Source organism: Ceratotherium simum, chromosome 9, assembly GCF_057802395.1.
Source record: "Ceratotherium simum simum isolate JZ-2026a chromosome 9, ASM5780239v1, whole genome shotgun sequence".
Lineage (NCBI taxonomy): Eukaryota > Metazoa > Chordata > Mammalia > Perissodactyla > Rhinocerotidae > Ceratotherium > Ceratotherium simum.
The window spans coordinates 49,638,528-49,652,425 of NC_141908.1; the positions used below are offsets into that span (position 1 = coordinate 49,638,528).

The 13,898-nt window shown below is 37.1% G+C and overlaps 1 protein-coding gene across 4 annotated transcripts in view; it reads right to left on the reverse strand.

The window, feature by feature from the left end:
• CFAP210 (cilia and flagella associated protein 210) overlaps positions 1-13,898 on the reverse strand; it is a 47,280-nt gene that overhangs the window by 20,788 nt on the left and 12,594 nt on the right. For 2 of the 4 annotated variants that reach the window (XM_004428212.3, XM_087435365.1), the window contains exons 2-4: positions 12,764-12,990; positions 8,814-8,987; positions 8,521-8,714 (exon numbers count right to left, since the gene is read on the reverse strand). In XM_004428212.3, the coding sequence (XP_004428269.3) occupies positions 8,521-8,714; positions 8,814-8,987; positions 12,764-12,990 (595 nt within the window). The remainder of the gene's footprint in view (positions 1-8,520; positions 8,715-8,813; positions 8,988-12,763; positions 12,991-13,898) is intronic. The other 2 variants (XM_087435366.1, XM_087435367.1) reach the window with 2 other exon arrangements.

Below are 13,898 nucleotides of genomic sequence, written 5' to 3' on the forward strand. Positions count from 1 at the left end.
GCTCCACTGCTGGTGGCCCGGGTTCGGATCCCGGGCGCGCATCGACGCACTGCTTCTCCAGCCATGCTGAGGCCGCGTCCCACGTACAGCAACTAGAAGGATGTGCAGATATGACATACAACTATCTACTGGGGCTTTGGGGAAAAAAATACACAAATAAATAAAATTATTTAAAAAAATGCCTCTAGGGTCAGTGAAAAGGTAATATTGCCAGTGACTTATACATATACACTTTATAACTACTAAATAAAATTTAATTACCTGTCAATAGAGACTTTTACCTTAGTTTGGGTAGACTACTCAACTATCTGCCATTAATTTGGTTTAATGCAAAGTTAACATTTTGAAGGAAATCTGAGATCCTCTAGTTCTGGGAAGAAATACATAACATTCATATCTTTACTTCCAACACTCATGTCCACAGCGGACATTAATAATCAACACAAAACTCTTTCCTGCTGTGTCTTGGTCTTTTTCAACCCAATGTACTGGGCAGCCTCTGCCAAGCCATCAGAGAAGAATTTGTCATGAAACATTTTTGCTATCTCTTATTGACTTTCTGAAGGTCCCAAATCTGTATTTATCTAGCCCAGATCTGACTTGAGCTTATATAGATGTTATAGAGTCCTCCTATAAAAGCAGGAGGGACTCCTACCCAAAATTTGATTCAGGTGATACTCCACACACCAGGAGAATTTGAGAGAAAGTATTACTGATGCAAAGGACTCCCAGGAGAGCTGTGCAGGCACAAGTGGTCTGGACTGATTTGGGCAAAGAAGAAGGAGTGGGTTTGGGCCTTTACTGTGATTAAGGGGTGGGACTGGGGAAAAGTTCCTGTGCATAGGAAACTTAAATTTCCTGCTAGTGCCAAAGGAGGAGGCAAAGCAAGCCCAGGGGGCTCCTTATCAGCCTGTCCAGATGTGGGGCCACAGGGGAAAGGACAGTGAGGCCTAATATGAGGCCAGCCGTCACATATCAAAAATGAAGTCTCTTTATTACAATAGACACACTTGATTCTTGTAGAGACAACCCATTAGGTAGCATCACCTGACTATTATATTACATAGGTGCCTTACATTCACTATGTCTAAAACCATATTCATCCTCCTCCTCTTCTAAACTGATTCTTTTTGGTTTCTTGTCCTTATCTTGAGGATACTACCACCTTCTTTTCAGTTGCCTACACCGGAGACTTAAGAATCATACATAACTCTCCTGTAATCCTTTTTTTTTAATTTGTTTTTTCCCCCAAAGCCCCAGTAGATAGTTGTATGTCACAGTTGCACATCCTGTTAGTTGCTGTATGTGGGACGCGGCCTCAGCATGGTCGGAGAAGCAGTGCATCGGTGTGCACCCGGGATCCGAACGCGGGCCGCCAGCAGTGGAGCGCACACACTTAACCGCTAAGCCACGGGGCCGGCCCTCTCCTGTAATCCTTAGACTTCTCGTTCATTTATTTAACAACTATTTATTGAATTTCTACTATAATGATGAAACAGACAAACATGGTTCCTGCCCTCAAGAAGCTTACATTCTAGTGGGAAAGACAGGCAAAAACAAACAAAATCAAGTAAAAAGGCAAATAGTGTAATCACAAATCCAGGTAAGTGTTATAAAGAAAATAAGAGACCAAGAAAAAGAATAACAATTGAGTTATTTATTTTATATAACTTTGAACAGAGCTGTTCCCTAAGATAAGGAAGTACTCTTTGAGCTGGTGAGAAGCTGCTCACAGATGAAGAATGGGAGGGTAAAATTCTAGACAGAAGAAAAAACATGTGAGAAGGCCCTGAAGCAAGCAAGGATTTGACAGGTGCTTGAGGCCTGGAAGATCAGTGTGATGGAGGGATAACAACTAAGGGGAAGGAATGGTAGCAAAGGAGGTTGAGAAGTAGATGAGGCCAGATCACCAAACGCCTTGCAGGAGATAGCCAAGTTTCCATTTTATTTTAAATGAATGGAAAGCCACTGAAATGTTTAAGGTAGGAAAATAATGACCAATTTTGATTTTAATAAAATCTCCCTGGACGACGAAAGGAGAAGGGATTAGGAAGAGAGAATAGAAGACTAGTTAAGAGTTGATGCAATAATCCATGGGGCATGAGGATGGCCCGGAAATAAGATGACAGCAGTAAATTCAAGATGTGTTTTGGAGAAAAAATGAACATGAATTACTGATAGATCTGATGTGGGAAATAAGGAAAATGAGGAATGAAGGTGGATTCCTAGGTTTCTGGTTTGAACAAGTGAGTGAATAAGGATGCCACTAGAAAGACCACTGTGGGAGTGGAGAATCAATAATTCAGTGTTAGGATTTTAATTTCGAGATATCTATGAGACACCCAAATGGAGATGTCTTAGAGGCAGTTGAATATGTGAAACTGGGACTCAAGGGAGAGGTCTGGACTAGAGTTACAAATTTGGAAGTTATCAGATTTAGGATGGCTTTTAAATCAGTAGGAATGGATGAGATCACTTAAGCCCTCTTCTCTCTATTTTTTCCCTAGATGATCTTATCCAGAGAAAGGGATGCAAACTATCCTATGATGATTTTTCCTTTTTGGGGGAAGCTGATGAGATTAACAGTAACTAAACTGTTCTTAAGCAAGGTCTATGGGCCCCTTCCTAGAGAAAGGCTTACCTATCAATAGAAGGAAACAGAATTATGCAGTGTTTATAGATACTGTTAAGTTTCTTTTCAATAATTATGTTTAAGCTTCTTGGTCAAAATCCCTCTATTTGGGGATTCTTGTGTCACTAGGGTAAGTCCCTTATTTGCCCATCCCCATCATGCCCTCTGGGCTGCAGGTCATGGGCAAACTCTTATACAGCTCAAAGCCCGACAATGGAATAGGCTGCCCAGGTCTGCAGCCTAGAGATTTTTTTAAACGTGTGTGAAAAATCTCACTTCCAGGCACAGGGCCAGCAGCTGTACAGTGTGTTTTAGTTATGTATTGCTGAGTAACTAATTATTCCAAAATTTAGTGCCTTAAATCAATAAACATTTATTATCTCACATCATTTCTGAGATTCAGGAATCTGGGAGTAGTTTAGCTGGGTAGTTCTCAAGAGGTTGCAGTCAAGATGTCAGTTGGAGCTTTAGTCATCTGAAGGCTTGACTGAGGCTGGAGAACCCATTTTCACATAACTGTTGGCAGGAAGCCTCAACTCACTGCCACATGGACCTCTCCCTAGAGCTGCTCGAGTGTCCTTACAACACGGTAGTAGCTTCCCCAAGAATGAGCAATCCAAAAGAGATAGCAAGGAGGAAGCCACAATGCCTTTTATATCCTAATCTCAGGATGTCACATACCATCACTTCCCTCATTCTATTCATTGGAAATGAGTTGCTATGTATAGCCCCACACTCAATGGGGGGGTGGGAGGGGGAGTTAGCTCCACCCTCTGTAGGGAGGAGTATCAAAGAACGTGTAGACATATTTTAAACCACCATCACGTATTACCTGGGTAGCACTTGGTAATAAAATTAATAGAGCATGCAAAAGAGTCTTGTCCCTTGTTCCTACAATTTCCATTTCTAATTGATTAAAAGAATTAAAATATGGTCTTTGCTCAAAAAGGAGAGTCATTCCCAATTTTGGCAGACTTTAGACACACAGCCTACAAAGCACATCATGATCTGACTCTTGCCTAAATATCCAATGTCATCTTTAACTCTGCCCTCTTAGTCCTCTATACTATAACCATTTTGACTACCTGTAGTTACCCAAATCCACCATACTTTATCTCACCTCTGGGTCTTCACCCATGTTATTTCCTCTGCTTAAAATACCTCTACACTCTCACTCGTTGCATGTCTTATTCCTACTCATTCTTCTTCAGGAGCTGATCTCTTCTGAAAAGCTTTCCCTAGATTGGACCAGATGTCCATTTTATATGCTTCCACACACCCTGTACATATATTTGCCAAAATATTTACCATTATATTCTAATTATTTGTTCCATATCTAAAGCCTCCTCCCAAGAGTGTGAACTTCTTAAGGAAAAAAGACTGTATCATATTCATCTTTGTATTCTCATGGACTAGAATAGTGGCTGGCAAATGGAGATTGTTCAGTAAATGTTAGTAACAATGAGTGGATGATTAAATGAATAAATGAATACACTAATGAATGAATAAATAGCTTTTCTTGAAATTTTGCCCCAATAAACTCTTATTATTCAAGAAATAGGCGAAAAAAACCTCTCTTTCTTTCTTTTCTACCACATGGTCCTCTGTTTCCACTCAGGTTAATGCTAGTGCTACTATTCTAGTTCTATTGCTGGTTTAAAGAGGCTTCTTATGGGCTCATCACCATTCCTAACAGTATTTTAAACTAAGATGCATTCTAAGTTGTATAAAACTGACACAAGAATCAACATTCAACAGAATACAACCTGGTGATAATTTTGTAAATTCATATACTTAAAAAAATTTATAATAGATTTACATTTTCCTTTGTTTTTTTTTTTTTTTTTGTGAGGAAGATCAGCCCTGAGCTAACATCTGTGCTAATTCTCCTCTTTTTGCTGAGGAAGACCGGCTCTGAGCTAACATCTATTGCCAATCCTCCTCCTTTTTTTTTTTTCCCCCAAAGCCCCAGTAGATAGCTGTATGTCATAGTTGCACATCCTTCTAGTTGCTGTATGTGGGACGCGGCCTCAGCATGGCCCGACAAGCGGTGCGTTGGTGCACGCCCAGGATCCGAACCTGGGCCGCCAGCAGCAGAGTGTGCGCACTTAACCGCTAAGCCGCGGGGCCAGCCCTACATTTTCCTTTGTTGTCTTCAGTTGCAGAATTGAATGTTTTTTAATAAATTTAAGATGTAGGACTTCTAGAACCAAATTGGCAACCCAAGCTCCTGTGTTAAAAGTCCTCCCCATCCTAATTCCCTACAGTGCAACCAATGGAATAGGGGAAATCGTATACCACTACTAGAAACTAAAGCAAGGTCTTTCCCGCGTACCTGAATTTTCAAGAGATTCCAGGGAAAATAGGGTAGTTGAGAGCGCAGTGAGGATAAGTAATACTTGGCCACCATACACAAAGACTGAGGCCACGATGAAGAGTAAGTAAAGGAATTCATGCTGACCTCAGACCCTGATGAACATGTCCTAGACTGCACTGAAGACAAGCCAAAGAAACAACAAAAAGAAATCCTAAACCTGTTTGAACCTCTAAAATATTGCCAAAGACCACATGGAAAGGGAATCCTGTGGCCCAAACACAGCCTACATGCAAAGGCTATAGGTGGTCGGATAGCCTGTGAAGGTGTTAGCACTTGCCAGGTAGCTTGCTGAAGATCACGCTACCTGTTACTGCCTCTGAGCTGCAACAGCCAATATAAGAAGAGAGATTTCTCAAAGGTGACTCACTCGTCAAATATTTGTGTTCCTCTGCCAACAGCTCTGTCCCTAAGTTGCACAAACCCTAGGATCTCTATGATGCCAAAGAAAAAAATTATAATAAACCCAAAGGTTTCCCTTCTCCTTTCACTAAGGGCTAAAAGAACTGAAGAATACATAATTTGGCAACACACATATCCTGAGAATTGGTGTCTATGTCACTTAGACACTTGTGATTTTGCGAAATAAATATATATACAAAAACCAAAACCAAAATAATGAAAAGAGACACATTTGAGAACATAAAAATAAATATTTTCTCAATACTGAAAACCATTCAGAAAAGATGACAAAAATCTGCAATATATCTAATAAATTATTAATATCCAACAGATATAAAAACTGCCTATTAATCAGTTTTTAATCAATTAATCAATGATAAATAGACATATCAACATGAAACAACCTACACAAGAGAACAATGGAGTAACCAATTCATGATAAAAACCAAAACAAATGAATATTTACACAAGAAAAAATGCTCTGCCTCACTAGAAACTAAGAGAAATGTAAATTAAAAGATACTATTTTTTTTTAATTATTCTTTTTTTTTTAAGTTTTTATTTTTTAATTTTATTTATTTTTTTCTCCCAAAGCCCCAGTAGATAGTTGTACATCATAGTTGCACATCCTTCTAGTTGGTGTATGTGGGACGCGGCCTCAGCATGGCCAGAGAAACGGCGCATCGGTGCGCGCCCGGGATCCGAACCCGGGCCGCCAGCAGCGCAACGCGCGCACTTAATCACTACGCCACGGGGCCGGCCCAAAGATACTATTTTTGTGTCCATTAAATTACAAAAAAAAGTACTATCCACAATTGGTTATAATATAAAGAAAAGAGTATCAGACATCATTGATAAATGCATAATTATAGCCTTCTCAAAGGGCAATTTGGCAGTATCTCTCTAAATGTAAAATTCAAGTCCGTTGCAAGAAATCTATCCTATATAAATACATCTTTGCACAAAAGTTACAAAAGATATATGCTCAAGGATGTTCACTGTAGCATTGTTAGAAATGAGGGGGAGAGAAAAATCCAAATTTCCCTCAATAATAATATAGATAAATAAATAATGATAAACTCTTAGTATACAACAATTATTTTAAAAGATGTGACAGACCCATACATTCTGGCATGAAAAGATATTCAAGGTATATTGTTGAGTAAAAAAAACGAAGTCACAGAAGAATATATAAAATCTATGTTAAAAAATAAATACACACTTAAATATGTCCTATATACAAATATTAGCAACTGCAATAAAACATTCTGAAGGGATACCTATAAAACTTTTAATAATGGCTACTTGTGAAGAGGAAAATGGGACTTAGAGAGATATTGAATAGGGTGGATATGAAGAAGAGCTTTTAAATTTTATTCCAAATTTTGATGTAGTGCTTGAATTTTAAACAATAAGCGTATATTCACTTATTATTTGCAACATTAAAAAAAATAATTTTGAAGAGCAGATGAATATTCACTCAAATGTTAACAGTGCCTACTCTAGATCACAAAGATTCTGGTGATTTTTAATTTATTTTTCATTTAGTTTAATGTTTTTGTAATTCTATAATGATCATGTACTAATGATATGATGTTTTAAGTACAAAAATAATTTTTTTCTTTAAAAATGGCAAAAATGTCCACCAAGAATATTATTTAAAGTTTTTTGATACAGGTATGCACATTTAAACTACAGTGTAAAGAAACCGGTAAGTTTCACATTGGAGAAACAAGGCGGCTGGTGAATAAGGAAGAGACTTTTCACTGAACCCTCTTGGTTCTTTTTCCTATTTCTACATATCAGCTATTTAGAAAAGTAAGTAAAATTATACACAAATACAATCGCCCCCCATATATATAGTAGCAACTTTTTTAAAAAGATCAGGTTTGCGGGCTGGCCCTGTAGCGCAGTGGTTAAGTCTGGCATGCTCCGCTTCAGCGGTCTGGGTTCGCAGGTTCGGATCCCAGGTATGGACCTACACCACTCATCAAGCCATGTTGTGGTGGCGACCCACATACAAAACAGAGGAAGACTGGCACAGATGTTAGTTCAGGGCGGATCTTCCTCACCAAAAAAAAAAAAAAAAAAAAAACCCATCAAATTTGATTTCTATTTACTGATAATGGTAAGAAGTCATGACATACTGGTAAGTGAAAAAAACATTTACTAAAATGATACTGTTGATTCAATTTCATTTTATAAAATGTGAGTATATATGCTCAGAAAAAAAAAGGCTGTATCAGTGGATCAACGATTGCCAGGAGCTGAGGGTGAGGGATAGAATTTAGTGCAAAGGGGCATGAAGGAATATTTGGGGTGATGCAAGTGTTCTAGTGTTGATTTGGGGGTGGTTATACAGCTCTATGATTTTTAAAAAGTGAATTTTATTAAACGTAAATTATACCTCAGTGAATCTGACTCCCTCTACCTCCAACACCAAAAAAAGTGTGCAAGGCTATATACCAAAACAATAACAGACTGTTGTGGTGGATTAGATTATTATTCAAAAAGATTCACTCTCTCACTCCCTACTTCCATGGGAGTCTATTTCTCTGTTCACTGTTGTTAAGCTTGGCCATGTGACTCGCATTAGACTCATGGTAGGCTAAGTGTATTTTCCTGACCTTTATTTTGGGTTTAGCTATGTTCTTGCAAGCTTGGGCTCATTCTCTTGCATCTCTGTCAATACCACGAGAAAAGTTTCCCCTAGGTGGCTGCTATCCGTTCATCCTGGACCTCAGAATGTATACACATAGAGCAGATCAGAGCCCTCCCTACAGCCACAAGCAAACCCCAGCCAGTCCTGCAGTTTGAAGAAAGGCTGCCCAGCCAAGTCTGACCAATCCACAGATGTATGAGAAATAAATGGTTATTGTTAAATGCCACTAGATTGTGTGGTTGTTTGTTATGCAGCATAATTGTGATAATAGTAACCAATATATTATCCTTGGGTAAGGGAGTAAAAGCGATTTTTTTAACCTCTTTCTTTGTATTTTTTCTACTTACTAGGTATTTCAGCATGTATTACATTTATAATCAGAAAAAAAAACCCTACATCCACTACAAGAAAAAGAGAAAGGTAGAAAAAAGGTAATTGATGGATACATACTGTTTTAAATGATCATTGGCAAGAGCCACTCTATCTCTACGTTGTTTTTCTGCTTTTTCTTGTTCTTCTTTAAAAGCTTTTTCAATGTTGAGTTTTAATTGTTCCTCCCACTTTTTATCTGATTTTATTTTACTCTTTTGGGATTGAATCTGTGCATCACGTTCTTTCATAACTCTACTAAGAAGAAGTCCTGACTACAAAAAAAAAAAATTACAGTATTTTAAGAAAATAAGGTCTAATTATATATAGATATGTTAAACATATATAAAAATACAAGAAAACTCAAGAAGTACATGAAAGTTTTTCACTCTTTCTGTCTGGTAAAATTGATATTGCTTTGCATTCTCAATGGCCTTTTTCCTTTCTCCTTGTTTGTGTATTGCTTCTTCCACATCAAGAATTTGTCTTTCTGCCTCTATTTCTTCATCACGCTTCTTTTTGGCTTCAAGTTTCTGTTCTTTCATCCCCTGCAAAAAGACAAAACCAGTCCTCTGTTTTCATTTTTCAGTTTAATTTTACAAAATTTAACATAATGTGAAAATTTGAGCTTTCATTATGAGTCTTTATTATATTTGCATATATCACTAATAAATAAAATATGAAGTAACACTTATGAGCTAATTTTTTTAATTGAAATTTTTAGGTAGGTAACACATTTACATGGTTCAAAACCCCAAAATATTATAAAAGTATACAGTGAACCTCTCCCTCCAATCCTAACTTCCAACTGCACTCTCTAAGATAACCATTATTATTAGTTTCTTGTGTTTACTTCCAAAGTTCCTTTCTGTATTTACATACTACATATATTACTACTTTTGTTCCTTTAAAAAATCAACAGTATGGGGCCGGCCCGGTGGCGCAAGTGCTTAAGTACGCGCACTCCGCTGCGGCGGCCCAGGGTTCGCCGGTTCGGATCCTGGGCACGCACCGACACACCGCTTGTCAAGCCATGCTGTGGTGGCGTCCCATATAAAGTGGAGGAAGATGGGCATGGATGTTAGCCCAGGGCTAGTCTTCCTCAGCAGAGGAGGATTGGCAGATGTTGGCTCAGGGCTGATCTTCCTCACAAAAAAATAAAAATAAAAAACTAATTCTACCAGAAAATAGGAAAAAATCCTGCCTCTCAGTGCCTCAAACCATATAGGAAAGCGTAGCGGGGGATGGGATCATCTTTTCCCCAGATTTTTCCCCAGGTAAGATAATAAAAGGAGTCAGAGGACACTTCCCCACTTTGGAGTAGCTTCCCACTCATACACATGGAATTAAACTACAGGTTACTGTACCTCGTAGGTAGAGAACCTAGCAGAAGTGCAGAGAGGAACACAGCAAAGACGTTATGTAGTTCTACAGAAATAGGCAGGAAGAGAGACAAATCAGAGGCAGATGAAAAGAAGCTGCCTTGGTTCCACTTAGTTTCAAGTCCTGTCTTTCTGTGCAATCTTTCATCACAACAATAAACAGCCATACCCTGATACCAAAACCAGATAAAGATATTTTAAGAAAACTACAGACCAATATCGCTCATGAATACAGATGCAAAAATTAATGACATTTTAGTAAATCAAATCCATCAAAAGAATAAGACATCATGTCCAACAGAGCTTTATCCCAGGAATGCAAGCTTGGTTCAATATTTGAAAATCAATCAATGTAATTCACCATATAACAAAATGAAATATAAGGACCTCATGATTACCTCAATAGATACACACACACAAAAAAAAGCACTTTAAAAAATCTAACATCCATTGTCACTTCAAAAAAATGCAACAATTTAGAGATAGAAGGCAACTTCTTCATCTTAATTAAGGGCATCTACAAAAAAAACCTTTACCTAGCATTATATTTAAAAGTGAAAGAATGAATATTTAACCTCAAGACCAGGAAAAAGACAAGAATTTCCACTCTCAACATCTATTCAACATTGCATTGAAGGTTCTAAGGCAAGAAAAAGAACTAAAAGGCATCCAGATTGGAAAGAAAGAAGCAAATTGTCTCTGATTTCTGACATCACAATTGTCTATGTAGAAAATCTGATGGAATCTACAAAAAAGCTACTAGAAATAACTGAGGTCAGCAATGTTGCAGGATACAAGACCAATATAGAAAAAAATTAATTGTACTTCTATAGCTAACGATGAACAATCACAAATTGAAACTTTAAAAAATATCATTTACAATAGCATCAAAAATATGAATTACTTTGGGATAAATACAACAAAAGACAAATAAGACCTATACACTGACAACTATAAAATACTGCTGACAAATTAAATGAGACCTAAATAAATGGAGAGTGATACCATGTTCATGGCCAGAAGACTCAATACTGTTAAGATGTAAATTTTCTGCAAAGTGATCTAGAAATTCAACACAATCCCAATCAAAATTCCAACTGGCTTTTTTGTAGAAATTGACAAGCTGATTCTAGAATTCATATAGAAGTGAAAAGGATCTAGATTAGCAAAAACAACTGGAAAAGAACAACAGAATCGAAGGACTAACACTACCCAGTTAGTATAGACTTATTAAATTAAACCTACAGTTCTCAGGACAGTGTGGAATAAAGATAGATAAATCAGTGGAACAGAACGGATAGTCCAGAAAATCCCCCCTGCACATATATGTGCAACTGGATTTTCAACAAAGGTGTAAAGGCAGTTTAGTGGGGGAAAGAGTAGTCTTTTCAACAAATTGTGCTGAAACAATTGGATATCTACATGCAAAAAAATAAACTTCAATCCATACCTCACTTCATATAAAAAATTAACTAAAAATAGACCATAGACCTACATATGAGACCTAAAATTTTAAACTTAAACACAGGAGAAAATATCTGTGGTCTTGGGTTAGGCAAAGATTTCTTAGACAAGTCAATAAAAGAATGATCCATAAAACAAGAATTCATAAACTGGACTTCACTAAAATTAAAAACTTGCCTCTTCAAAAGACACTGTAACAGAATCAAAAGCCAAGCCACAGGGGCCAGTCCCATGGCCCAGTGGTTACATTCAGCACACTCCACTTTAATGGCCCAGGTTCAGTTCCCGGGCGTGCACATACACCACTCGTTGGCGGCCATGCTGTGGTGGTGACCCACATACAAAATAGAGGAAGCCTGGCATAGATGTTAGCTCAGGGTGAATCTTCCTCAGCAAAAAAAAAACCAAAAAACAAAAAAAACCAAAAACCCAAGCCACAGACTGGGAGAAAATATTTTCAAATCAAATATCTAAAAATATCTATAAAGGACTTATATTCAGAATATATTTTTTAAATTCTTTAAACTCAATAATAAGAAAACAAACCCAGTTTAAACATGGGTAAAAGATTTGAATAGACACTTCACCAAAGAAAATATATAGATAGAAAATAAGTTCATAAAAAGATGCTCAACATCATTGTAATTAGAGAAATTCAAATTAAAACTATAATGAGATACTACTTCACACCTATTAGAATGTCTATAATTAAAAAGACTGACCATAGCAAGTTGGCAAGAATGTGGAAGAAACAGAACTCTCATACACTGCTGGTGGGAATGTAAAATTACAACTACTTTCGAAAACAGCTTGGAAGTTTCTTACAAAGTTAAATATACACCTATCATATGATTTAGCCATTCTACACTAAAATATTTACCCAAGAGAAATGAAAGCATATGTCCATACATAGACTGATTCATGAATGTTCACAAGCAGCTTTATTTATAATAGCCAAAAACTGGAAATAGCTCAAATGTCAACATTTGGTTAATGTCATACTATCAACAATTGAACAAATAAACAAATTGTGGTACATCCATACAATGGAATACCACTGAGCAATAAAAACGAGTGAATAATTGATACACACAACATGACAGAATTTCAAAATAACTGTGCTAAGTGAAATTTATAATAGAAAGCAGATCAGTGGTTGCCTGGAGATGGGGCGGAGAGATGGGGAGGAGTGAGAGGGAGTAAAATGGGGTATGAGGAAACTTTTTTGAGTGATGAATATGTTCATTATCTTAATTATAATGATGGTTTCCGGGGTGTACAAATGTCAAAACTTAACAAATTGTACACTTTAAAAATGTCCAGTCTATCATATGTTACTTATACCTAAAGAAAATTGTTGAAAATGTGTTTCAATGGATTTTTATGACATTTTACTTGTGAAAAAATATTTATAAAGAGTACTAAGAAACAAGAGTAAGTCTTCAGTGTATGTGTACTCCTGGGTGGTTAGTACTTACTGCGTAAGTATTAGTCCAATGTTTTACCACTTCTTGGGATCGGAAATGCATTTCTTTCTTTGCCTTTCTTTCTGCACGAAGGCATGCTGCTTCTCTTGCCAAACTATCAAGGCTATCTCGAATCCTTTTCCACTCATTGTGTGGAATTATGGTGACCTCCCGGAGATCTACTTTGCTAGGTAGAAGAGGTGGATAGAGAAGTTGATCTTCTTCAGATTTCTTTATATCTAGTAAATTTTTAAAAATGGATGTTAAAGACTTTCAAGAAGAGTGTAAGTGATATTTTTTCTCAGATATTTCTATATTGGCACGATATCTGGAAATTGTTTCAAATATTAATTTTATTCTTATTATCTTAAGAACAGCTAGAATTAAGGAAAGTATACAAGACCTTGAAATCAAAAGACACAGATTTCAGTCCTTGCCTGGTAAGGACTGTGTAAACTTGGGCAAATCATTTAACTTCTTGGAGCCTTGATATCAACCTCGTTAAAATTGAGATCAATAATACGTACCAAACAGGTTGTTATAAAAGCATTTTTCAAAGTTAATCAAGTAGCAGTTTATAAATGGATAACTGTGGGGATGTTCACCTTTTGGGGGTGTAGATGTTATGACTAACTCTATTCAACTCCTTCCTAACTGAGTAGCAGCAGAGTTTGGAAGAACTGACTACAGTCCCAGGGTGGGCCTCATTAGTTTAAGAATACTTGCATCTCCCTTACCTAAAATTATTTCTGTAATAAGCAAATAAACAGGAGAAGATGTCTATCTGAGACTTTCAGAAAAGTTCTTCCTTGTTCTTCTGGGAGAGACATCTCAGAGTGGCTCTCAAGCTAGACATGAACAAGGAAGCAGGAAAGTCAGATAGGCAGCCATCCTATGACCACAAGAGAAAGCAGCCTTAGGATGAAGCCGTAACTGTCAATCGCAAAGAATAAATAAAAGAAGACTCTGGGGCAATGAGGATCTCATTATGCTGCTAGATCAATCAGACCTGAAGCCTGGAGTTTCTGTTAAAGGAGCAAATAAATTTCCTTATTTTTAAACAAAATTGAGTTGTGTATTCTGTTACATGAATTCAAAAGAATCCTAGATGACACAATGGAGCTCATAACAGCTCTTCTCAGAGAAA